Source organism: Hydra vulgaris, chromosome 01, assembly GCF_038396675.1.
Source record: "Hydra vulgaris chromosome 01, alternate assembly HydraT2T_AEP".
Classification (NCBI taxonomy): Eukaryota; Metazoa; Cnidaria; class Hydrozoa; order Anthoathecata; family Hydridae; genus Hydra; species Hydra vulgaris.
In genome coordinates this window covers 28,287,678-28,315,371 of record NC_088920.1, presented here as the reverse complement: position 1 = coordinate 28,315,371, position 27,694 = coordinate 28,287,678, and the positions used below count along the sequence as shown (strand labels likewise).

At 27.7% G+C, this 27,694-nt stretch overlaps 3 protein-coding genes and 1 long non-coding RNA gene across 4 annotated transcripts; 1 reads left to right on the top strand and 3 right to left on the bottom strand.

Moving 5' to 3' along the window:
• Window positions 1–607: 607 nt before the first annotated feature.
• On the bottom strand, window positions 608–1,601 carry LOC136075260 (uncharacterized). Its single transcript, XM_065787832.1, has 3 exons — window positions 1,445–1,601; window positions 1,149–1,360; window positions 608–891 (listed from the first exon to the last, which is right to left on the bottom strand). The coding sequence occupies exons 1-3, from the start codon at window positions 1,479–1,481 to the stop codon at window positions 613–615; spliced, it is 528 nt and encodes a 175-aa protein (XP_065643904.1). The 5' UTR covers window positions 1,482–1,601; the 3' UTR covers window positions 608–612.
• A 1,935-nt stretch (window positions 1,602–3,536) lies between these two features.
• On the top strand, window positions 3,537–14,538 carry LOC136074855 (uncharacterized). Its single transcript, XR_010635504.1, has 3 exons — window positions 3,537–3,655; window positions 3,786–4,009; window positions 13,974–14,538. It is a non-coding gene; the product is annotated as an uncharacterized LOC136074855 (long non-coding RNA).
• A 3,077-nt stretch (window positions 14,539–17,615) lies between these two features.
• On the bottom strand, window positions 17,616–18,362 carry LOC136074303 (zinc finger MYM-type protein 1-like). Its single transcript, XM_065786609.1, has one exon. The coding sequence runs from the start codon at window positions 18,360–18,362 to the stop codon at window positions 17,616–17,618; it is 747 nt and encodes a 248-aa protein (XP_065642681.1).
• A 520-nt stretch (window positions 18,363–18,882) lies between these two features.
• Window positions 18,883–19,689, bottom strand: LOC136074302 (uncharacterized). Its single transcript, XM_065786608.1, has one exon. It carries the CDS (start codon window positions 19,687–19,689, stop codon window positions 18,883–18,885), a length of 807 nt encoding a protein of 268 aa, XP_065642680.1.
• Window positions 19,690–27,694: the final 8,005 nt, after the last annotated feature.

Genomic DNA, 27,694 nt, shown 5'->3' with positions numbered 1-27,694 from the left:
TATTTAAAACTTTCAATGTAAAAGCGTATTATGTAAAAATTTTTTTCATATATTATTAAAAAACTTAAGTTTTTTAACTAAGTTTTAGAAAAAATAAAACTTTATAATGTTTTTGTTAAATTACCTGAAAATTGCATTAGTTTTTTCGTTATTTTCTTAAATAATATATATTTTATAAAGTGTTAAATTTGACCAACAACAATTTGAATATGTTAACTCCATTTTCACGCTAAATTAGTTCCGATTGTTTAATTTTCATTTTTATAATATAATAATTCCGATTGTGCGACTTTCATCACACTAAATTAATTCCGATTGCGCCATTTTCATGCTAAATTAATTCCGATTGTGCAAAATCATTGTTAAAATAACGTTTTAAAATAATACCTTATTTATCAAGCGATAATAAAAAAAACCGTAACATTCGGAAGCCAAAAAATGACTTGAATAAATTTAAAAAAATCGAATTGCAGAAATGACAAGATATATATATATATATATATATATATATATATATATATATATATATATATATACATATTTATATATGTATAATATGGCAAAGCATCCTGTTACTAAACGTTGGGAAATCAAACAAACAAAATAATTTATCTAAAGTAAACATTTCTGCGCTAAACCAACAAATAATATTCCGAAGAAAATTTTCCAGTATAAAAATGCCTTTTCAGTACCTTGCATAACACCATTGTAATAAGGGACGTTGGTAAGAAGAGCGTCATTACTACCAGTACTTTGCATATCACCATTGTAATAAGGGACAGTATAAAGAAGAGTGTTGTTATTACCAGTACTTTGCATATCACCATTGTAATTAGGGACGTTATTAAGAAGAGCGTCATTATTACATAGATCAGTTTGACAACAAGTTGCCTATAAAATAGATTTTAAAGTTATTTTTCTATCAACTTGTTTAAAATGCGATATAAATTAAAAGTATTAGATTCATAATAAAAAAATTATTTTTCGTAGATATATATACATTTGTATACATTAAAATGCTAAATTTATTTATTTTATGCCCTTATTTTTTATTATTTGCTCTATTTTTCATGTAATATAACTCATAGCTTGACAAAAATAAGAACATCCACATTAACATGTATAACTATTTATGTAAAAAGACAGACCTTACAAGAAGTAATTTTTATTGAAGAATCCATAATTGCTATTAACCTAATAGAGTCGTGACAAAACGTATTGCATTTTGAATTATATAAAGGACACGTCTTCATAGTTGAACTATATGAAGACGTTTCAATGCGAGAAATTGCGCACAATTCACAGCTTTGGGTTGTTGTCGGAGAATCGTTTATTTGGCTCCAACACAAAAAACACATTGCTAAAGAAAAGTTTGGCTTTTAAGTTTGAGGAAAAAATTGAGGTGAAAACTGAAAATACATAGAAAACATTTTGAAACACTTACCACATGGAAGAAAGAATATTGTCTGAAATAAATTCATTTTACATACGTCTTAATTATGTCGATTTAATGAATCCAGAACTTTATTCTATGCTTCGATTTCATAAATCCAGAACTTTAATCTATGCTTCAAGGTAAAAAGTAAAATCAGTGTCAGATATTGCTTTCGGTTTCATAGATATTGCTTTCGGTTTCATAGAAACCGAAAGCAATATCTGACACTGATTTTGTTAGCCTACATATACTTTTAAGTAATTGTGTAATGTAAAATAAAAGGCTTTTGTTAATATCCTTAAAATCTACTTTGTTTAAGCATACTCAAATAGATAAGAGCATCATTTTCTTTCAACTTTGTTAATCTCAATAAAACGTAGTTTGCGACCAATAATAAAATTTTATTTTCACGTGATAGAAATCTTTTTGCAATATAAGAAGATTTGTTAGGAAAAGTCAGCATTTATTTTTACTATTATATGAACGAAACTAGGAAAAAATTGTGACACAAAAACTTTCAATAGGTTATTACATATGTAATTACAAAGCCGTAGACAACTTTTTTTAATGTTTCAGCTAAGCAACCTTGAAACATGAAGAACTCCATATTTAGGTATGTTCATATATATGAGGAATGAAGTTTTCAGTTGCCTCAAATTGAGGGGGCTGTAAACTTCATACCCAGTGGGCACAGTACGTTTTTAAAACGTTCTTTGGACGTTTTTATTTGGTTTAAACCTTATAAAAACGTTTAAAAAATGTTTTAAAAACGTTTTAAAAATGTACCGTGCCCACTGGGTAGGGTCATAAAAGCCAATCAACAAAAGAATATTGAATCAAATTTGAAATTCGTTGATGAATAATAATTGAGTTTAGGAAAAAAAAAAAAAAAATTTGACTTATTTTTTTACTATTTGAGGCTGGGGGACGGGGGGCTAACGTTAGCACTTTCCTCATATATATGAGAAATGAGGCAAAGCATTCTCATTCCTCGCATATATGAACATACTTAAACATGGAGTTTTCTTTATGTTGCAAAGTTGCTTAGCTCAAACATCAAAAAAAGTTGTTTACGGCCTTGAATTACATTTGTAATAACTTATTGAAAGCTATTGTGTTGCACATTTTTCCTAGTTTAAACGGAGACTGGCCTTGAAACATGAAGAAAACTCCATATTTAAGTGCTTCATATATAAGAGGAATGAGGATGCTGTGCAAAAAATTGCGGTAATTGAAGACTGGGAACAACAAAATATCCAAAACTTCGGCCCCCCAGCCTTAAATAGGAGAGCAATAAGTAAAATTCGTTTGTTATTTATAGATCCTTAACTTAATTTGTATTCACCGACGAATTTCAAATTTGATTTAAGAAACTTTTGTTGATTGGCTTTTATGACCTTATAAAGTTTAGAGCCCCCTCAATATGAGGGGGCTGTAAACTTTATTCCTCATATATTCAAGCATACTTAAATATGGAGTTTTTTTCATGTTTCAAAGATGCCTAGCTCAAACATTAAAAAAAGTTGTCTACGGCCTTGTAATTACATATGGAATAACCTATTGAAAGTTTTCGTGTCACAATTTTTTTCCTAGTTTCGTTCATATTGTAGTAAAAATAAAATGCTGACTTTTCATAAGAAATGCTGATATAAAAGTTTTATTATATCAATTTGTATTCATTTCTAAGAATAGAAATGATTACAAATCTATTTCACATGATTACAAATCTATTTCTAAGATACAAATCTAATTCTAATTACAATTATTACAAAACTATTTCTAGGAATAGAAATGATTACAAATCCATTCATTATGGAAATCTTTTTCTTACAAAAAGATTTCTATCACGTGAGTTTAAAATCTTTTTATTGATCGCAAACCACATTTTCATTGAGATTAACTAAATTCATAGAAAAGGATGCTGTTATCTATTTGAGTATAGTTAAAAAAAGTAGCTTTTTAGGATATCAACAAGAGTCTTTAATTTTACATTACACAATTACTTAAAAGTATATTTAAGTAATTGGGTAATAAAATTTTTTTTTAGCTTTCGGTTTCATAGAAATCGAGAGCAATATCTAACACAGATTTTGCTTTTTACCTTAAAGCATAGATTAAAGTTTTGGATTAATAGAATTAAACCATAGATTAAAGTTCTGGATTCATAATATTGTAGCATAGATTAAAGTTCTGGATTCATTAAATCGACATCATTAATACGTATGTAAAATGAATTTATTTCAGACATTATTCTTTCTTCCATGTAATAAGTGTTTTAAAATGTTTTCTATGTATTTTCAGTTTTCACCTCAATTTTTTCCTTGAACTTAAAAGCCAAACTTTTCTTTAGCCATGTGTTTTTTTTGTTGGAGCCAAATAAACAATTCTCCGACATCAACCCAAAGCTGTGAGTTGTGCGCAATTTTTCGCATTGAAGCGTCAAAGTATGGATCTTTGTTTAGTTCAACTGTGAAGACGTGTGCTTTAAATAATTCAGAATGCAATACGTTGTGTCACGACACTATTAAGACTGCAGCAATTATGGATTTTTCTATAAAAGTTACTTCTTGTAAGGTCAGTCTTTTTACATAAATAAATATGCATGTTTATGTGGATGTTGTTATTTTAGTCAAGCTATGAAATTTATAACATGAAAAGTAGAGCAAATAATAAAATAAGGGCAATAAAAAAATAAATTTAGCATATTAATAATGCCATTTTTTTTTTCCTTTCAACAACACATAAACTTATCAAGAGTTGATCCTGACACTAATCTCAATCAAAACAAAGAATACCAGAAAGTTGTTACCAAAATGAAAGAACGTTAAAATCTCCCTTCATAGACAGAGTTGATAGTAAGCTTTTTTTACTTTAACAATCGAAGAGACGACAAATGTGGAATGAAACTCCTAACAAATTAGTGGTTCAATTTAAAAAAAAAAGTTGAAAGGAATATTTCCTACTAACATATATATTTTTGGCCCGTTTTTTTCTGTCTTTTTCAAAACACATATTTACGCTCAAGGATGTTATAAAACAATATAAAACTATACTTTACAACTTAAAAATTATTTTGAAATGTTTAAAATATATATATATATATATATATATATATATATATATATATATATATATATATATATATATATATATATATATATATATATATATATATATATATATATATATATATTTATTTTAAACATCTTCCAACAAGGCTGCAAGCAACTATTACATTATCAAATAGCTCTAGACGTTACGACTCGCTGGTGTAAAATTCTAAACACGATCGGCTTGGAGTGGATATGGGCCAAAAGATAGCAAAGTAGGACATACTTCTTTGGAAATATAATTTCCATGCCATAGTCGAGAAAACCATTTCGAAAAAATTAATTAAAATATGCAATTAAATTAAAAGAATTTGATTAAAGCTTTTTTGAGCAATTTAACGTCCTTAATTTATTATTTATTTTATTATTTATTATAACGTTATATTCTCATTTTTAATAATTTGACCCTAAAAACGTTTTTGAAAAAATATCTTTTAATATTCATTAAAAATTTCACTTATAGTTTTGTCAAATTATAAACACCAACAAAAAAATTAAATTCACAATCTTTAATTAGAGATTGACCGATTCAAAAAAATGACAAAAATTCCGATTCTAACTCCAATTTTTCGTTGGGATTCTGAATCTATGCCGATTCTAATTCTTTTGCGGTTCAAATTACTTTACACACGCTAATAATATTAATGCAATTAAAATGATGATTAAGTACTTGGTAATAAGAAACGCATTGTTAATTTAACAAATGCAAACTTTAATGGTGAAAATACCGACAACGTTTTTAATGGCACAGGTGGTTAACAACTTAATAAATAATATAATAGAGATACGCAGAATGTATGTAGCAGCATGTATGTTGAGCCTTATATTTATAAGTAACAAATAACATTATTATAAGTAATGGTCTAAAAGATACGCAAAATGTTTTATTTTCAGTATTTATATGTGCTCCTACTGTTAGTACAAATTGTTAAAAAATGGCAGGTTCTTGTTCAAAAATACGGCGATTTTCCATCTAAAAGTAGTTTTATCAAGGCACGGCTAATGCATGCAATCAATTAAAAACTACCTAATCATGTCTGTCCGCAACTTGAAAAAATGTGTGGAGTTTAAATCGGGCTTCAATTTTTTATTCCAAAACCCTTTTTGCTCACCGTCATCATATAAATAACTGCCTCCGTTTCACTCATTTTATTCTGCAAAATTTAATGTTTTTCACAAAGCCTATGTCGCAGCTTCACACTCTAAAACCTATGTTGTAGCATCACACTTTAAAGCTTTGGCCTAACTCTTAATATTATATTTTCGCATTACAACTTATTTTGAATTAACAACATTAAATCGATAGCACTATCCTTTATATATATAGATATATATGTGTATATATATATATATATATATACATATATATATATATACATATATTATATATGTCTTTATACAAATATAAACAGGTATATGTATATATATATAAATTTATATATTTAAACATATATATATATATATATATATATATATAAATATATATATAATAATTTTTACAACGTGTAGTGGTTTCAAAAAAATATGTTATATATATATATATATATATATATATATATATATATATATATATATATATATATATATATATATATATATATATATATATATATATATATATATATATATGTATATATATATATATATATATATATATATATATATATATATATATATATATATATATATATATATATATATATATAAATATATATATAATAATTTTTACAACGTGTAGTGGTTTCAAAAAAATATGTTAGGCTTTAGATTTAACTTGAAATTAGTTTTAAAAATGACAAAAGAAGAAGACGTTAGGGAAAATTTATGCACAAATATTTACAAAATCCTAATAGAAGCTACAATTCGACAGCAAAATTGCTGCAAATACATCCACACACCTTTAGTCGTGTTATTCAACGTTTTTCTCAAATAAAATTAATCAAACGCAATTCTGGTGGTGGAGGAAAGTAAGGTTTTAAAGATATAAAACTATTTAGAAAATTGGTTTAAAGTTTAAGAATAACCTGAACCATCACTAAGGGAACGCGGAAAACTATATGGATTTTCTCATTGTTTTGTTGCAAAAGTTAGAAACAAACATGGCTTTCATTCTTTCAAAGAACAAAAAGTGCCCAACCGTTCTGAAACTCAACAAAAAAGTACAATAACCCGCGGTAGAATGTTGTATGACAATTTAATTTCTAAAAATTTCTATATTATTGAAGACAATGAAACTTATATTAAGTACAATCATCATTAAATTCCTGGTGCTGTTTTTTGTATTGCCAAATATAGAGGAAAAGCAGATGAGAAATTTAACAACATGACAAATTCGCTAAAAAAGCTTTGATTTGGCAAGCTATTTGCAACTGTGGCAAAAAATCAGCACCTTATATTTCTCAGTCTACACTTTCTGGTCATATATATATTAAAGATTGTTTACAAAAACGGATTTTACCTCTCATTAAATCACACAATAACAGACCTGTGTTCTGGCCTGATTAAGCTTCAATTCATTATTGTAAACTAGCTATGGAATGGTATAAAAAGAATAATGTGAAATTTAAGCCTTAAACAGAAAATCCTCCAAACTGACCAGAATTGAGAGATATTGAAAAGTACTAAGTATTAAAAGTTATTAAAAGAAAAATGAAAAAAACAAAAACGCTTTGCAGAAACATTAAAGATATTAAAATATCATTTAAAAAAGTATCAAATAGTTTTGATTCTTATTCTGGGCGTAAGCTTATGGGTACCACTAAACCAAGAGCTCGAAATTATATTAGATTCCCGCAAGAATAATAATTTTTTTTTTAATGTTTGATCTTCTTATATTATTGTATTAAAATTATTACTTGGTTCGAAATAAAAATTGAGAAGTACTTTTTTTAGTTGTTTTTCTACATTCACATTTATTTCGTGTACACGCTTTATATATATATATATATATAAATATATATATATATATATATATATATATATATATATATATATATATAAATATATATTTATATATACACACACACACATATATATATGTGTATATATATATATATATACATATATATATATATATATATATATATATATATATATATATATATATATATATATATATATATATATATATATATATATATATATATATATATATATATATATATATGCATATATATGTGTATATGTATGGAAAAGACTTAACGACCTTTAAAGCAATCACTTAAAAAGAAAATTTAATATAAGAAACGGTGGTGTTATTATTTACGTCAAGAATAAGCTACGGTAAATCTTGTTTTACGTTTTACAAAAATGCAACATTCGCTTAAAAACGAAAAATCTTCATTTTCCGCGAGATATATTTTTGGACTACTTGCTTACTTTTAAATTTTAAATTAAACGACATTTACGTCAGAGTTTTTTTTTAAATGGATAATTTATAGAAATATAAGTTTGTACTTCTATTTTTCAAATTAGAAAAATGTAGGAAAACCTGTTTTTATTTTAATATGAAGTTTTATGTGCCCTAATTGATTTAGTATAGCACTATTTACTAATTACTGGTTAAAATCTTTAAAACAGTTATATAATAGAAAATGAAAAGTTTAAATACTTTTAAATCATTATTTTTGAAGTTACCAAGAGAGAAGCTTGCATATATTTATTCTTCAACTTGAACGTAGTTGGTCACACTTACGTAATTTGTAACAGCATAATTTGATCAATATTTAACTTAATACATAAAGCGTAGCACATGTCTAAATTTAAATGTATAAGTTTATTTAATATAGAATGCTACAGGATTAAGAAAACTTATATTTTTACGATTTACAAGGCTCAATTAAAGAAACGATAGTGTTAAAAGGTACGCCGAAATCCGTGTTTTACAGAACCAATTCATGTGCTATAAAATTCTGTTTCGCGTTTTTTAAACTTTGTTTTTCACCAGTACGATAGATTGATGTTTTAGATTCTGTTAATATCAGAAATATGCTCTTACTTTTTTCAATTTTATTCTTACCTTTGAGTTGGCCTATTTTTTATGCACCTGTCAAATTTAATTCATTAATTTAATGCTGCACATACCCTACTTATTGCAGCACTTTTTGTACCTTGATTAGTTTTCTTTCCGTTTATATAACAGATGAAGGAGGAAAAACGCTGAGGATTTCAATGTTTGCTTAAGATAGAATAATTTTGTGAGGTTTTATAAATAAAACTAATTTGTAAACAATGCTTTTAACAAACATTGCATTACTACTCTATAGATCAACTAGAGAAGACATTCAGTAAGAAAAGTCTATACAGGGCACTAAATTGATGAAAAACAACTTAGTTACTAAACTTTTTATGAATTTGACGAAAAACACTTACTTAACCTTTTCTTTGCAAAACAACGATGTTCTAACATTGTTAGAAAATTATTGTTTTCTAAGTTAGTTTATTATTAACAGAAAATAACTATGTTGCTGTTTTGCTTATTTTAAGGTTTGCGTTGTTATCAACAAATAAAAAAACGTTCATAAAAATGTTATTGTTAAAAAAAAATAGATGTTGTAGAAAAGTAAAAAATTAAATAAACTTGTACTAACACATTTTTACTTATTACAAACAAGGCCACTCTACTATTCTTAACTAAATTTATATTCATAAATAAATTTTAAATTTCACTCAAATATATTTTAACCGATAAAGGTTTTACGTGAATATTTTTTAAGCTACAATATCATTTGTCATGGTACAAAGACCATTGAACCATGGTTATAATATATATTTTTTCAAAATTTATTTCACAATTATCCGCTATACAAGTATATCAGTTAAAACTGTTTTTGGCTTTTTTTTCAACACTCAGGTCAGATTTGGTTTAAATAAATATAAAAATAGTTAATTTAAACAATTATTTTATTGTGAGAAAGTTGCTTCAATATGATTAATGTCATTCGTAGAATAAAAGATCTTCTGCATTAAGAAATTTAAATTATTAAATTAGAGTTCATTTTAAGACCATAAGGATTTGTTTTTATAACTTTAATGAAACATGAGAGCAATAGACTATTTTATGGCGGTTAAGTGTTTATAATTCTAATAGTTTCTTAATATATTTGTAATTATGTTGGGCCGTGTTTTAAAAGCAATTTTTATGAAATACTTGTGGATTTTTATCTAATTTTAATTTAGAATAAAAGTCGTAAAGAACAGAGTTTAATTTATTGATGATAAAGCCATTTTAATTCATAGCTGATACCAAATAATTACAAAAATACGTTACTAAAAACTGTCGCTTACAAAAATACGTTACTAAAAACTGTCGGTTACAAAAATAGTTTACTAAAAACTGTCGACTAATTTCACTAATCTTGCAAGCAAAACTTTCGAAAAACTTCTAGAGAACAAAATTTTAAAACGATAATAACCTGCTCTCTAAAAATAACCATGACTTTCATCATCATAAATCATGCGTAACTAATCTTATTGAGACTTTTGATATTGTTTTATTGTCCATAGAATCTCACCAGTTTATTAAAATAATCTCGATTTCGGCAAAACTTTTGGTTCTGACAAAAAATTTATGTTGAGATTAAGATCTTTTAAAAGATTTTGATTTTTAATTCATTAATTTTAATTTCAACATAAATATGTTGAATTTAAGATTTCTTGACAAATCCCACAATGAATTCTGTTTTGTTTTAATTATGTTTTAGTATGTATAAAGACTAGTAAAGTAAAGGGTGTTTAGTTTGACTTTAGTATTTCAAATTCTGTTTTAGTAGGTAAAAAGCAAAGCATTGTAATAAGCAATACCAACACTGTTTGGCTTGATTTTTTTAGTGATGTTCCTCAAGGTACTGTTCTAGTCCTACGCCTCTTCATTCTCTACACAAATAGTTTTGTCTAACTTACTGAAACTTAAGATGGTTGCCAATAAAAATAAATTTTTTCTGAAACATTATTGCAGGCTAATCTTGCTGATCTGCAGGGTTGTCGACGCGATACGAGTATTCGAGTAGTTGAACACTTGGTTACTTAAGTTTCAAAATGCTGTTTTATTCATTACTGTCAAACCAACCCTAATTACATTTACTTTTTGCAAAAAAACTAAAGTATAAATGAATGCCTGCGAAGCTCTAAAAAAGGCTAAATTTGGGAGTCATTTTTACCTCTTATCTTAAATGTAGCTCACTTATTCAATCCTTTGTCTTTAAATCCCTACAAACTCTTGAAAAGTGCTAAAATACAATTTCTAAAAAAGATATTCACTTTCGTTCACAAAAGTGAAAATGAATGTCTTTCTTTTTTGTAAATAGGCTCTCAATTTTTATAAAGTGTTTATAAAATTTGAGCTTCTAATTTAATAATCCTAATGTAATAACTGATATAGCCTTGGTTGACTTTTTTCAATGCTATATAACTTGAGTAATAAAATGCGCTTATAGTCTGAAACATAATAAATACTGTGACTTAAAAGATGAGGGGTGGAATGCAAGAAGCAAACATGAGTGAAGTGACTTTGACTTGAACTTCGAATTCTAACGTTGTCAAGTTAGACTTCAAAAAAGGCTTTTTTCAATACAAGGACTATATGATATATAGAGGTAGAGAACAAAATCAATAATAAGAAAATGGTTAACACGAGTTAGATTTTATATAATATACGACAGAACCTTTTTGTTATAACGGTTTAAAAGTTAGCAGTAGAACAATAGAATCAAAATCTGTTTAGGTCAGGGGCGGATCCAGCATTTTTTGGTCTTTAAGACAGCTAACCTCCAGACACGGAGCAAACCCCAAACATTTATATGTTTATGCTTATGTCAAATAAGGGTGCTTTGCAAAAAATTTCTTATCAATATGAGCTGACTTGTATCATTGACAGAAAGAGTGTGACTATTTGGTTTAATATTTGAGTTAGAGAAAAAGTACTTTGCATTTATTAGATTTATCATATAAACAGTTATTTTCGGCTAAATAATTTTTTTTTTGCTGCTTTTTGCTAAAATTCAAAAAAATCTATTTTTGAAAAAGAAATATTTTTTTGAACTGGCCTAACTTGCCGAATCAAACTCTAATACCATATCAAGAGATAATGTTTTGCAAATATTGCTACAAAACCATTTAATTTATAATTAGAGTTTTATGGGAATAATGCAAAACTAGAATTTTTATTAAATTTTTAAAAAACTTAAAGGTTATTCCATAAGTATATTTTTAGGATACAACTAATGATTCAAAACAAACATAACTTTTTTTCTTGGTCTTTACATATAGCATTTTGTAATATCAATATTATTATTTACCAATTAACCACTGAACTGACCATTGAGTCATTGAAGTTTATTTTTGAAGTAAAGTCTTCTGAAATTATCAGAAAACTTAAAGTACCAGAAAAGCTAAAAAAAAAATAACAAATGACAATAAAATGAAAATTTACAAAAAATATTGACAATGTTACATATTAACACACCGGTTTTAATAAACGCAATTTTAAGTATTACTTTTTTTGCTTTTGAATGTTATATTTAATTCACGAGATAATACTTTTTTTTCAGATTGAGTTCTTTATTTTCTTTATCAATAAAAAATTTATTTGTTGATACTTTTTGATTATTTATGTTATTATTCTCTGATATGTTAAATATATATAAAAAGAATCAAGTCATTATTTTAATTTCTTTTTGTTTCTCCTACAAAATCACTATAGATGCTCACCTGTAGATGTTTCGGAACCATTTTCGTTATTATAATTTTACATTTCATCGTATAAGGCAGACCTAGGCTAGTTGGCTTGGTTTTTACTCTATAGGCTTTGTAGCCCTAACAGTACATTTTTTTGAAAATATTAAACTGTATAAGTATTAAATCTTAAAGAGTATGAATTTGGGTAACTTCTAAAATTTGCATTCATTTACAAAAAAAAATTCTGGGGCCTTTCCGGGCCCTAAAAAAAAAAAATTGCGTCAACTTACCCCACCACGAGATAAGTTGGCGCAAACTATAAAAATGATTATTATTCTACTATTAAGTGCAATATTAATAAAAAATTTTTTACTTTTAATTTGGGCAAAAATTTTATCCCAAAACTTAATATTAGTTCTAGCTGGTACCAAATATTAGTCCGTATAACAGCCAAAACAGTAGCCCATTTTTTATCTGTGAACAAAAAAACATAAAAAAATTTTATTTTTTATTTTTTTTTTAAGAAATTTTTTCAATATTGTTAAAAATTAAAAAAAATAATAATAATAATTTTATAAATTTTTTTTTTTCCCATATTAAATGCTATGAGCCAACTTACCCCAAAAGCCTTTTTTTCAATAAACAGTCTATAGATCCTGAAAAATGGCAACTTTGAAAAAAAGTCTGGCTGGATATAGTAAACCAGTTTCGACAAGAATTTTTACAATAATTCTTTTTTCATACGACTAACTATTATCTTTGTAAAGTTAAAATAAAGCGATGTTCCAAAAGTTACGTTTTTGTCCAAAAAATGCATAAATCCTAATATCTCCCATGCGCATGCGCAATTCCTGACAATGCTGTAGTGAATGATGAAATGGTCAATTAGGAAGGTTCTGTGTAATTTTTGTCACTTTTTGATGAAAGGCTATGAAGATAAATGCAGTTTATCAACTTACCCCTGCGGTCAACTAGCCCCGGTCTCCCCTACCCAAAGATCATTTTGTAGAAAGACAGCGTTGTGAAGCAAATCAAGGTTTAATAATGTCTATCTAGTTTTGTAAAAATAAACTTTTTGCGAGATACAATAATGTCTATAAAATTTGTAAAAAGATATTGCAAACCGATCTTTTTTTTAAAATTCCAAAACAAAGTTCTACTCTCACACTGTGCTGATAATATCGGACTTATAGCCCAATAACATGGACATGCTTTTGAGCTTCTAAAACCTGCTTAGTTGCTGAATTGGTAAAACTCTTGATCCTTGCTCAAATCTAGTCAATCATATCCAGACAAAAAATTTTTGAAGGACCTTTAATTACCTGGAAGTTCAAAGAAAATATTCTTTTCTGTTTCGATATATATGTAGTGTTCCACTCTACATACTTTTTATAGCCCAATGTCAACCTTAAAATTTAATGTCTGTTACAAAAAAAATATAAATAATAACATTCTTGTTGTTGAATGTTTTTCGCATGTCATTTTTTGTGTCTTTTCAGAGTTTAAAAACGCTAACTATTGCCAAGCAAATACTTGAGGGGCAGTTTGGCCCTAAAATATTTGCTTGAAAAAAGTTTGAATATCGCCATCAATTATTTGTCTCAAAATTTTAACCAGACTTTTATAAGCTACTTAGGGAAGTGCATTTTTAAGCTCATTGCATTACCTTAAGGTAAGTAGGGGTAAATTGTCTATTTTAAAAATTGGGGTAATATGGCCACTTATTAATTGATAAACTTGTCAATTTTTTTTAGATCAGGTGCGATATGCCATACACATACAAACCATAGAAAGGTTACGAAAACAGTAACTACCCCATAGAGCGAGTGGACAAGTCTATGAAGGCCATTGCTGCTGGTAATCCAGTTAAAATAGTCTCTGAGACCAACAAAGTTTCCAGATCAGCTATTCAAAATTATCCATGTGGTAAAACCAAAAATATGCAGACACCTTGTTGAACTGCTTTTTCTGCTGAGTAAGAGCTTGTCATTATTCAAAATTGAACAATGACAACTTCATCACCAGGATAAAGAGCTTTTGGATCTGGCTGCATTAAAACACTTCGTCAAATGTATCCTTCACAAACTAAAGTGAACTTCTCTGGACAAGATTAGGCTGACGGATTTTTGAAAAGACACCAAAACAATTCAAGGTGACAATTCATCCACATTCAAAGTGACAAGCCGTATATATTCTTTTTTCTGAATACGTAAGAAACATAATTATTACTATTTTTTTAAATTTTTATTCAAAATTTTTTTCTTGTCGTTTTGTTTGCAAATTTTTATAAACTTCTCTATCTTTCTATTTCATTTTTCTTTTCTTTTTTTTTCCTTTTTTTTTCTTTTTTTTTTTCAATTTAATTTTTAGTCGATATATATATATATATATAGATATATATATATATATATGTATAAATATAATATATATATATATATATATATATATATATATATATATATATATATATATATATATATATATTTCGTTTTCTTTATAAAATTTATATAAGATAATAAATATAACATAATAAAAATTTTTTTTTCTTTCAGATTATTTTAAATTGTAAATTTTATTTTACTATTATTGTTATTATTATCCTTTTATTATATTCATATTTTACATTATTATTATTTATTCATTATTAATTTCATAAAATCGACACGACGTCATAACAATATTCATGATTAAGCAAAGTAAACTTAGCAGTTCGGAACTATCCGATATTATACGTGATCAAAACGAAACTATTCAAAGACTTATAAAAAGAATTGAATTATTAGAATCGAAAAAAGAAACCGAAAATAGTTCAGCTACATTTTGGTCAAATCTTTATAACAAAAATAAATCTGCAGAAAATGCTAATGTTGTAAACTCAATTGGCAAAACTATATTATCTGAACAGGAAGAAAAAAAAAAGCGTGAAAAGAACATTATCGTTTTTGGAATTCCAGAATCAAAAAATTTAAATGAACTTGAAAAAAATTACGACGACAAAAAAATAATTGACGAGATATTTGAGGAAATTCCCAGTCGGCAAATTTAGTTGAAAATGCGCATTAGAAACTCGTTTAAATACGTATCGATGTGGTATGTATGTTAGCCATTTTATCATATCGAACACGCATTAGGAATACGAATTAGTTGCGTATAAAGACAGGTATACAATACGACGCCTACTGGGTATCAGACTCGCATTTGAAACTCTTGTAAACACGTATAAAACACGATAATCAGAAAATATTCAATACGATATTTTCCTGGTATTACATGCGCATTTAAAACTTTCCAGAATACGTATTATTTACGAATATATGTTAGCCATTTTATCGTGTCAAACGCGCATTAAAAATAGACATCAGATGTGTATAAAGACAGGTATACAATACGACACCTACTGAGTATCAAACTCGCATACCAGAAAAGGAAATTCAAGGAAAGCCTGCAAATACCTAAAAAAAGACATGAAAAAAAAAATTACAATTTTTAATTACAAAAGTACTATTTGCAGAAAATTAACAGAAAATATATGAACCTGTCATTTCGAAAAGGGCACAAGTCCATTTGCTAAAACTTTTCAAAATCAACAAAAATATGATTTTTATTAAAATAATGTCTAGGTTACTAAAGAAGTTAAACATAGAAATAGATAAATAAAGAGCGTATATAACTTATGTATTTTTTATTTTTTATAAAAAAAACATAAATCATACAGAAATTTTTAATTCAAACTTATAAACTAAATGCTAAAAGTTTTGGACTTATGTCCTTTTCGAAATGACAGGTTCATTTATTCTGTCTACAGAATAATTAAAAAAGATTATAAAAAGGCTAGACAACACAATTTATACATTGTTACTATAGTAACGCTGGCAAATAACACAACAACTTATTAAGATATTTTATTAACTTAAATACTTGGACTAAAAAGATTTTATTTATTACAATATTTAAACATTCAAGGGACAATTATAGTTAAACAACTTGAGCAACTATATCATAAAATAGCAAGCAACTCGTAAAATATTTCTTATAAATGGTCATTATCATTTGTGGTATTAAGAATTACGTAAGAGCTCAGTAATTACATAAGTTTTATTAGATCTCCCACTCATCTAAGAGAGAGAGAGAGAGAGAGAGAGAGAGAGAGAGAGAGAGAGAGAGAGAGAGAGAGAAAGAGAGAGAGAGAGAGAGAGAAAGAGAGAGAGAGAAAGTGTTTCCAAAGCAGCATGTTAACAAACGTAAAAAAGCACGGAATAAATAGTAGTAATTGGTTTTATTATGTTACCAGTAAACAAAATTAATTTTAGCTTCTCTCTAACTGTTGACTAATGATTAATAGAGTAAATTTACAATCATACTAAATTAATACAATTACAATTAATAGAGTAAATTTACATCATACTAAATTTACAAAATTAAAATCATGTTTCAACAGTTAGCTAACTAATCAAAAGATGACAAAGGGAAGACAAACTATAAAAAAAAAGAACATAATTATGATAGAAATTATAAAAATAAAATAAAATTATTTAGATTTAAAAGTAATAATTGTTATTATAAATAGTTAAACTCATACTTTGCTTTGTTCTGAAGTGTCTAAAGTAAAATCAAATTAACAGACATTAACACTGCTTGACACTGAATTCTGTCAAGTAAGTTTTCTGCACGCCGAGTTACATTTCTTACATTTCAACAACAATTAATTTCATCCTGCCTAGATCTATTTTTTTCATTTGACAACTGTTTTCAAGTTGCCTATTAGCATTTTACATTAATAACTTTGTTGAGCCTAATACTATCTATTTCAACTTCACTGTTATCATTAAACATATTACCAGTAATCTTACTATTGTTACAATTGAATAAATGAACGTAAAAGAATCTTACAAATTGTGATCATTTCTAATCAAAGACTTTATTTAAACTTAAGATTTATTGAAATCCATATCTTTTTATATGTTTATAAACATAAGTCGTTTATCAAAAATATTAAACAATATTTATTTACATCAATTATTTTTAATTTAACAAAGAATCTACGATGCACAAAATTATTTTTGCCTTAATGGGCAAAAATAATAAATGCACGATCTTGTATAAAAAATTGAAGCAATGTCAGTCAGTATATTTTACTCTAAAGTAATTATATATATATATATATATATATATATATATATATATATATATATATATATATATATATATATGTACAGAGCCGTACCCGGCCAACTTTGCGCTTCGGGCAAGCAAATAAAATTGCGCCCCCCTCCCAAAAAAATATCCAAAAAACACATTGTTTATATATATATTTACATGAAAAAAAATTAATTATTGATCACAAATCTTATCGCATCAAGTTAAAAGAACAATTTGTCACCAATGTTTCACAAACTTCAGTTCAAGGTCACTTTTCTGGCTTTTTTGGAGGCAAAGTCACTAATGACATCATCAAAATCAAGTGCGTTGGCCACTTCATGTTCAATTGAAACTACTGCCAGACAAGACAAACGTTCTTGGCCCATTTTTGATCTCAAATAGTTTTTTATGATCTTAAGTTTACTGAAACTTCTTTCACACGTGGCAACTGTAACTGGTAAGGTGAGGAAGATGCGAATAGCAATTGCCGTGTTAGGATAAGCATCAGTCAATGAGTATTTATGAATGAGCTGCAAAATGTCTATCGGGCTAGATTTTTCAAAGTTTTCCATGATGGCAGCAGCTTGATATTTAAAGCTTGCCATTTCTGACTGGAAATCTGAAGAATCTAAATCTGCCTTGTAAATTTTAGACAAATTTTTGGCTTTAGTCTTAAGTTCATCCACTGAACTTTTGGAGAGAGAATGTCCACTGAGGAAGTCAAAATCTGAGGATACTGCAGACATAGCTTCAAACCGCCACTCAATTTGTGTGAGAATGCTGTCAAACAAAAGGTTGCACTGGGATCCGAAATCTGTTTCTGGTGACAAACGGCAAAAGTCATCTTCAGCTTCATAAAGTGCCATCTGCTTCACTTTGCGCTTTCTCTTCATAGGAAAGTCTCCTTCAATTCCAATTTGGATAGCTGTTTCTGCAGCAGCTTTGATAATGTTGTCCACCCCAACATCTCTCAGATTCTGAATGGAAGCCTTCAGTCCTTTCATTTTTTTGCTGCAATGTCAATTGAAATGTTTTTAGACTGAAGTAGTTTATTTTCCCGGTCAATTAAAGAAAGAATTTGACACCAAAAATCCAACAAACACAGAAAACTTAAATCAATTTGAATGATGAGCTCTTTTGCACTGCAAACTGAGACAGCATTTGTCTTGGGAGTGTGAATTATGGGTTCCAAAACTTGAAGAACTTCTTTTATCTGTCTCTGTAGTGGAATGATTCTTTTTTGGCAGACCATCACTATTTCCCTTTAGTGTGATGGTCAATGTTTTCATCAGTTTTTTCCATCTTACGGTAGAACTTGAGAAAAAGTTAAAGATGGCTTGAACTTTTCCAAAGAATGTAATCATGAGTGGAGAAACTTCAGCAGCATGGACACCAACAAGGTTTAGAGTGTGAGCTGCACATGGAACAAATCTTGCAAACTCATTTAGAGAATGGATGTTAGCTTGGACGCCATTATATTTTCCAGACATATTGGCTCCATTGTCGTAACCTTGGCCCCGACAATCAGAAATGCTCAGGCCATCCTTTTCCAGTTTTTTCGTGAGATTCAATGAAGTCCACAAAGCTTTCCTCAATTGTACAGGTTTCCTCAGTGATGTGGACATACCTGATTATTTGGGTCATCTGCTCTTTGTGGGAGGCATCTGGAGTGCAGTCAAACAAAACAGAGTAGTATTTAGCTTCTCTGACATTTGACAAAATTTCATTCCTGACTTTCAGCCCAAGTAATTCAATCAGCTCATTTTGAATACGAGGAGAAAAGTAGGATGTTGTAGTTTTCTTTGCCTTAACGGATGCAACGTGTTCAGCCACTAAAGGATAATAATGGCTTATCAGGTCAATTAAGTTCAGAAAGATGCCACTGTTTTGCTCTCCAATTACTTCTGTTGAACCCCGAAGGGCAAGATTGTTCTTGGCACAGAGCAAAATTGCATCAACAATCACTTTCAAGATATCTCTCCACTTTTTCATCTCTCCGTTGATAACTCTCTGCAGATCAGAATCCAAGGTCTTTCCTTTCTTGAGATTTTTTTCCAGATTTTTCCAATCAGAATAGCATCTTTGGTGTTCATTGCTGTTTTCGTGTTCTTGAAATTTCTGAAAAATTGTTGGTTTTTGTCGTTGAAAATAGCAGACAGCAAAAACAAAACAAAGAATCTTTTTTGTTGCTGTACAGCAGCCAGTAGCGAACAAATTTTTCACCATTGGGATGAATTTTTTCATACTATTTTGAGCTGAAGTGTCGCATTCTGTTGTCAAAGTCACAAAGTATGTTTGGGAAAAATTTTCTTCTTTCTTGCTCCGGCCCATGCTGAATCAAAAACCACCTTGTTTTATTTGTCGTTTTAGGCCATGTAGCTGGATCACTGTGTTGAAAGTTTTCTGAGGTTGCTGAAATTTCTGAGATTTCAGGAGGAAATTCACTGTTGCCCATTATCTTCTTGTGCTTCTGAATCATTTGGTCCAAATTCGTCTTGACTTTGGCCAATGAAAATCTTCTCTTCAATTAATTCCAATGGATGATATGAATTTAAGTCAGTAATTAAAGATGTAGCAGCAACTTCAGCTGTTGAATCATTATCAACTTCATTGCAAATATCCTCTGAAATAATTTGTTTTTCCACAGAAGAGTTTGTTGCCAACCACTTCTTGAAACAATTTCTTAGTTTTGCGTCACTTTCAAGACGGTCTCTTCTTTTCTTCTTAAATTCAGCACCAGATAATTTTTTTGCACGATTCATTGTAAAAAATAATGTTCAGAAAATACAACTTTTTGTTTTTTAATTGCGCTCATCTATTATTTATTTTTTCTTTTTTCTTTTTTCTTTTCTTCTCCCTTTTTATTTTTATTATTATTTGCTTACTTTACTTTCTTTAGCTTTCATTTCATTTGTTTCTTTATTTAAGCCGCTTAAATTAAGCGTTCTTTTTTTTAAATTCGAAGTTCTTTTTGTCTTTTTTTTTTCTTTTTAGAATAATTTTTAATGTGTGCGTTAAATTAATTTATATGATCCTTAATGAATAATTTGTTTATATTATAAATAATTATTGGTTTTTAATTGTCGTTCTTAAATTCAGCACCAAATAATTTTTTTGCACGATTCATTGTAAAAAATAATGTTCAGAAAATACAACCTTTTAGTTTTTAAGGGCGCTTTTCTGTTTGGTAAATGAGCTTTTATTTTAAAGTTTGTCAGGAGGCGCAATTTTAATTAATTTTCTTATCAACATAAAAGTGACGCCACGCAAATTAGTTTCATAATGTGAAAATAAATAAATTAATTTGGGGAATTTTGCGCCCTCCCAATATATATATATATATATATATATATATATATATATATATATATATATATATATATATATATATATATATATATATATATATATATATATATATATATATATATATATATATACGTAATGTTAAATAAATATTTTATTTAACTTAATTTGATACTCTTAATTTTTATTTATTTATGCAAAACGCGAATAAGTAACATGAAAAAAGCTATAGGTAATCGACTGTAAATTATTTTTAGTTAGTGTAGAAGAAAAACTATTTTCAGCCCCCCTCCTTCTCCCCTTCCCTTTTCTCTCCCCGTGATTTTGTGTTAAAACACAAAATCACGTATAGTTTAGAGTATAAAACTAAGATTATAAGATATCAGATCTAGAGCTGATATCAATTATAAGATATCAGCTCTTTTAGATTATAAAACTAAGATTATAAGATATCAGTTTCGTATTACAGTTAAAATAGAGAAAAACCATTTTTTTTTTTCTGACAAATTCACTAACTAAAGCAATTCAAATATAAAGCTCGTGCTAAGTTTCAACATCCACTTTGATATAAGTTTAAAAGAATTTAAATTCTTTATAAATCAAACAAAATATTGCAAAAAAAAACTCTATGAAACTTTTTTAATAAGTCTATTTGTATACTAAAAAGTAAAAAAACTTTTGACAGATTTTTAACTTAAAAAATCTCCATAAATAACATAAAAATAGTCAAAAATCTAACAATACATATTACCAAGGATTAAAAAAACGCACCGATGAGGCGGTTTAACGTACGCTTTTTTAATCCTTTGACATTAGTCAAGTTTAAAAAATCTTGCAAAAAGCGTACCCCTCACCGCTGCGTTTTTTTAAACCTTGCATATTACAACAAAATATTAAAATTAAGTAAGTAAATCCTCTCTACGATGAAACTATGTTTTAGCAATTTCTATCATGTCATAAACAATGTAAGAGTTGCTAAGTAACTAATAATAATGCAGGGCCGTCAGGAAAAATCTTTTGACCATAAAAAGGCAGATGCCAAAAAGCATGCGGAATAACCTTTTTTGGCGAGCCCTCGTTAAATGATCAGTCGTAAACCCAGAAATACAGAAGCGAACTAGCAATATTTTGGATTTAATTTAATTAATTGGGAAATCGAAAAAAGAAGTTTGTAATTTTGATTACTTAATATTTATAAAAATACTAAAGAAAAAAAAAATAGTATAAATAAAATGTTAATATAGTAAAAATAGAGAAAAAGTATACAAAAATAGTGTAAGATGAAAATAATATTATTTTTACAATCACACACACAATGAATCTTTCACAACCTCTTTTCAGGCCTGGTTGTTTGTTTATTATTTTTTAGATACTATGTTAGAACTAAGTTTCCGCAAGTTACTTACTGTTAACATTACAAATTGTTAACTTAGGCGGAATTTAATTCTAGTTACCATACATAATTACCAGAAGACGTTATGAAGCTACTCTCAGTATATTATAAATTACTCTTAAATACTTTTAGTTGTTCTCAAGTGACCGCAGATACCGGTACCGGTAACTAAAAGTAATTTTTTTGGAAGTTGCTGAAATCCTCAAACCCTAAATAAAACTTCAAGAGAGTAAACCGAAACTAGTTTTTCTTCTATACTAACTAAAAATAATTTACAGTCGAGTACCTATAGCTTCTTTCCTGTTTTTCGCGTTTCGCTTAAATAAATAAAAATAAAAGTATCAAATTAAGTTGAATTAAATGTTTATTTAACATTATATATATATATATATATATATATATATATATATATATATATATATATATATATATACATATGTATATATATATACATATATATATATATATATATATATACATATATATATATTAGGGATATGACTTTTTTGCAACCTACTAGGCCTGTATCGTAATTCAATGAACTTTTATGTAAAAAGAACGAATAGATGTTTCATTTTGACATATTTTGAAAAAAGGTCACCCCAAAACCAAAAAATCGAATTTTCAATAGGTACACTTTTGTACAGTAAATGAATATTAAAGGCTGAAGATGTTGTAAGAGTCATACTCCTGTTGTTATTTTATTTATTTATGCAACATGTACTGTGATATAACAAAAAACATTATGTGATATATAGTTATACAAGTATTACAAAATTAACAGTATCAAAGCGTCTAGTACAACAATATACATAACTGTCTGTGTCTATAGGCCTACTGTGTTTAGTACATGGGTCACATGATGCTCACGTCTCATAAAGAGTCTAGCGCTTATTACTTAGAATGAATCGAAGTTGCAGTTTGTCTTTCTTTCTGCAGGAAGCATACAGGTCTTGCATCACCTTGATTGCACGTTCAGCTATCTGATTACTTCGTGGTATGTTGATGACGGATGGCTCTTTCTTCCAGTGATTTTTGAATGACTGCAATGCCTTTTTGTAAGGCTTCAATACATCAGATAAATTCTTGAAGTCATTGTCATTGTACTTTTGACTACTAAACCAATGTTCTGCCCACTCATATGAAATGAACCTGCAAACCTTCTCCAAATTCTTTCTCGCTTCAGGCATAAGAATGAACGCCAGAGTGGCGAGAATGGCTCTTGAATTCCATCTGGCATTGCTCATATTAGGAATGTTCTGAAAGTGAATCAGAGGGAAGTTTCTTTGTTCTTCATAGAACCTAAACACTCTTGTTAAATGGTACAAAAACTTCATATCGTCTCTCCACCCTGATTTATCAAGAATTTCTACAGTTCCATTCACAAACTTGTCCTTCAGTTCATCATACTTATTCAACAGTTCAGACACAAATGGGTATTCAATGTTTGGAGATTTGGTATTACCCCCAAGTTCTTCGTCCATCACCAGACGGAGAATCCTGTCTAGTACATGATGCTGACAACCGATAAATTGTGATATTGTGACACCCTTTAATTTAAACATACGTTGCAACTTCACAACAACTCCATTTCTCTTCCCAGTATTGACGTTTGTTGTATCAGTAATGATCATCTTAATTGAATTCCACAAATTGTATTCATCAATAAGTTTGGCAATTTTTTCAGCAACAGTTTCAGCTTTGCCATCTTTTAAACGCAGTGCATCAAGTTTCACGTCAGTTCTTTCATTCTGAAGTACAACTACCTGATATTCCTTATCATCTATTCGTTTGCCGTCAAAGTGTAAGGACCACTGTTCCATTTTAAGTTGTTGTATCATTTCTTTTTTTAATTTACCTGCCTCTTTGAATATGGACTTGTAAATTGCTGATTGACTTGGAGTTGGAATATCAATACCTTGTTGTGATAATACATTGCATATTTTAGCAGCTTTCTTTGTGGAAACTCCACTTGATGTAACCATACTTACAGCAAATTTACTTTTGTAGTGCTTTCTAGTTTTTTTCTGAGTGTCCTCATCATCGTCTTTACCACCGTCGTCGTCTTCATCATCTTCACTCTTACTTTTGCAGTTTTCAGATTCAGTACCACTGTCTGTGGTAGACAGGACTTGTGATGTGGAAGGTATTGCTGTTCCAGACTGGACTTTCCTTCTCTTGGAAGGGTGAATGGTTTCTTTACTTGCCACTTGTCCTGTTGAGTACCCCACCTGTCCTTTACTTTCTTTTTGTAGGTGGTATAGACGTTTATCTTCCGAGGATAACCACTGGCCATTCACTTTCGTGATGTCAAATAATGCATTGAGAACGTCATATTTTCCACGCTTGACACATTCATCATAGACCTTCAGCACCTTCATAAGCTTTGCTCTTATCACTTGATCAAACACACGTGGAAAATTCAGTTTATTGTCCCACAATTTTGTAACTTCCTTAGAAATTTGGTCTATTCGTTCTTTTCTTCCTTTAACATATGCTCCGAGAAACTGGTATCTTCCTACGATCTGCAATTGAAGTGGTATTCTGGATTTTTCATCGAGTGAATGTTCTTCTACAGCCACGCTTCCTCTTCTTCTGTGTGACTCTTGAAATCTCACCAAATTTTTAGTCCAAGTCTTCTTGTTCTTTGTTACTGTGGTATGACTTTTCTTGTGAGACATCATATAATATTGTTACGACTTTACGGATAGCTGAGCGCAAATATCCGTTTAATAAAGTCGTTTAATTAATAAAATACTTTAACTGTATAGTAATCCAATTATAGTTCGATAATCCAGTCAATGTTGATAACAGTTCGATAATCCAGTCCGTATCCTAACGATAATGCTACAACTACTTATACTTCGTACACTTACAGCGTCTTTAGTTCGCTACAGTAGTTCCTTATTAGCTCAGTTACACGCAGAGTACTTCATAGAACTATTCACATTATCAACACTGAGCTCTGACAGCAGCTCGCTTATATAATTATTTAGAGCTTCCAGAATGTTCTACTAAGTTCTATAATCTTCTACAGTCTGTTACAGTCGTCTATATCACCGTGGTAACACAATGACGTCATCACATAACAATTCCAAGTATTTGCCGGCACACGGCCGTTTCGTTGCCATGGTAACGTGTGGCGTTATATTTATAAATTCATAACAAAATAATGAAATAAATAGAATTAAGCTGAGAATTAAGCTTAAGATTAAAACATCGGTCAAAAATGAATGTATAAAAATGGTAAATCAAATTTTTATTTTGGGGGTGACCTTTTTTTGTTGCAGAAAGCTATTTGGGCCTTTTTTCATGATTTTAGGTAAAAGTTCATCGATTTATGATACAGGAAACATTTTATTTGAAAAAAAATTAAAAAGTCATATCCCTAATATATATATATATATATATATATATATATATATATATATATATATATATATATATATATATATATATATATATATATATATATATATATATATATATATATATTTTTTATTCAATTTTTTGGTTCTTTAATCCTTACAAATTCGTAAAATATAATAGAATCTTTACAGAGTAAGTTTTATTAAAAAAAAAAAATTACAAAGTTACGTTATACAAAAAAATATATAAAGTAAAACTGTAAAGTATTATAAATTACTTCAAAGAACGCGGAAAACTTGGAAAAGACCGACGGTCTTGTCATCAAGAAACCGCTATGCGTTACTAATCTTTTTGGATGCTTTATTTAAAATAAGTTTATATTTTTTTAAAAAAACAAAAAAATGTTACCGGTTTTTAGTAGAATGAGAATAAAAATCCAAAATGCAAAAAACAAAGACTGCAGACAAAAAGAAATATAATTTTTTTATTTTATTTCAATACACATAAATATAAGTAGGTACACGATTTGCTAAATAGGTAATATATAGTATATATACATATATGATTATATATAGTATATATAATATATAATATATATATATATATATATATATAAAAATGTATATATATATATACCTATATATATATATATATATATATATATATATATATATATATATATATATATATATATATATATATATATATACACACACACACATACAAAATATATACCAACGAAAGATTGATAGTCAAGTACTTAAATAACAAAGTCTATATTTCTCTTTTTCGTTTTAGAAAATGTGTCAATTATATCTTCAATGGATATAAATAATATGCCTGTGAACATGCAGCAAAGCCAAACGAATATTAATCGATTTAGGTTTAATCTTAATCTTAACCATGTTTTCAATGTTCAAAAATTTGTTTTAGGTTGATAAGTAATGGAAAAATCGAAACAAATATGAAAAAATATGCATGCATTTGTGCACAAAATAGTAAAACAATTTAGGACCTATAAAACTATATATATATATATATATATATATATATATATATATATATATATATATATATATATATATATATATATATATATATATTTTTTTTTGCTTTTTAATTTGGTAAGAACTTAGTTTTAAATTAGATTTTGGTAATACTATATATATATATATTTATATATATATATATATATATATATATATATATATATATATATATATATATATATATTTAAATATATATATATATATCTATATCTATATATATATATATATATATATATATATATATATATATATATATATATATATATATATATATATATATATATATATTATATAGATATGGAATATATTTATATATATGAAATAATATTTATATTATATTAATATAATATAAATATTAGTGTTGAAATATAACGCATTATATCAAAGATTAACAACGACATAAAAGTGTTAAAGTTTTTCAACAAAAAAATTAAATAAAATCAAAACTCCAACAAAAGAGAAGTAGTGTCAATAACTTTTTTTAGATAATTTATATTATTTTATGGATTTATTTTAAAAGAGATATTTAAAATCAAAGTCATTATTTGGTAGTAAGAGACTCTTAGATTCTTTCGTGAATTGTTCCAAAGAGATGTTTTAAATATTCTTTTTTTTTGTAATATTATAAAATTGTTTCCATAGAAACGGTCCACTGTATTGGATTTGGTGAGAACTTAGTTTTAAATTAGATTTTGGTACAATAAAGTTTATAATTGAAACTTTAGTAGGATACTTGTGCGAGATTTCACTAAAGTAAGACTGAAATACAATAGGAGAAAGCCCATGTTTTATTTTAAACATGAATTGTAGAACTTGGTGTATATTAAGTTTATAGATACTTAGGGAACCAAGCTTCCTTAAAAGAGGTTCGCAATGAAAAGTCCTGTGTACACCAAGTACAATCCTGCATGCGAGTTTTTGCTTACGAAAAAGTTTTTTTAATTTACTATAATTAGTACTACCCCATACATGATATGTTATTGCAGATACGGGTAAAAGTCAAAAATGCGAAAATTTTTAATGTGTAAAATGTGGGGAAAAAATGCGTCGATTTTCTCTTAACCCTTAAGCTTACTGGTGCCCCAACCAAAACATATAAGTTCATTTTGTTGCTTTGCGCAAAGCAACAAAATTTAACCAAGATTTTATCAGTTTTTAAATAAAAAGCCCAAATAGACACTCTTTATTTATGGTGCGGTTTAATAAACACTTTACATAA

Coding starts and splice junctions, on each gene's coding strand:
- LOC136074303 (XM_065786609.1), bottom strand. CDS start 18,362: ATGAAAGGACTGAAGGCTTCCATTCAGAATCTGAGAGATGTTGGGGTG.
- LOC136075260 (XM_065787832.1), bottom strand. CDS start 1,481: ATGAATTTATTTCAGACAATATTCTTTCTTCCATGTG. Junction 1,361..1,444: donor AATATTCTTTCTTCCATGTG/GTAAGTGTTTCA, acceptor ACTTTTCTTTAG/CAATGTGTTTTTTGTGTTGG. Junction 892..1,148: donor TAAAAATTACTTCTTGTAAG/GTCTGTCTTTTT, acceptor TCTATTTTATAG/GCAACTTGTTGTCAAACTGA.
- LOC136074302 (XM_065786608.1), bottom strand. CDS start 19,689: ATGGGCCGGAGCAAGAAAGAAGAAAATTTTTCCCAAACATACTTTGTG.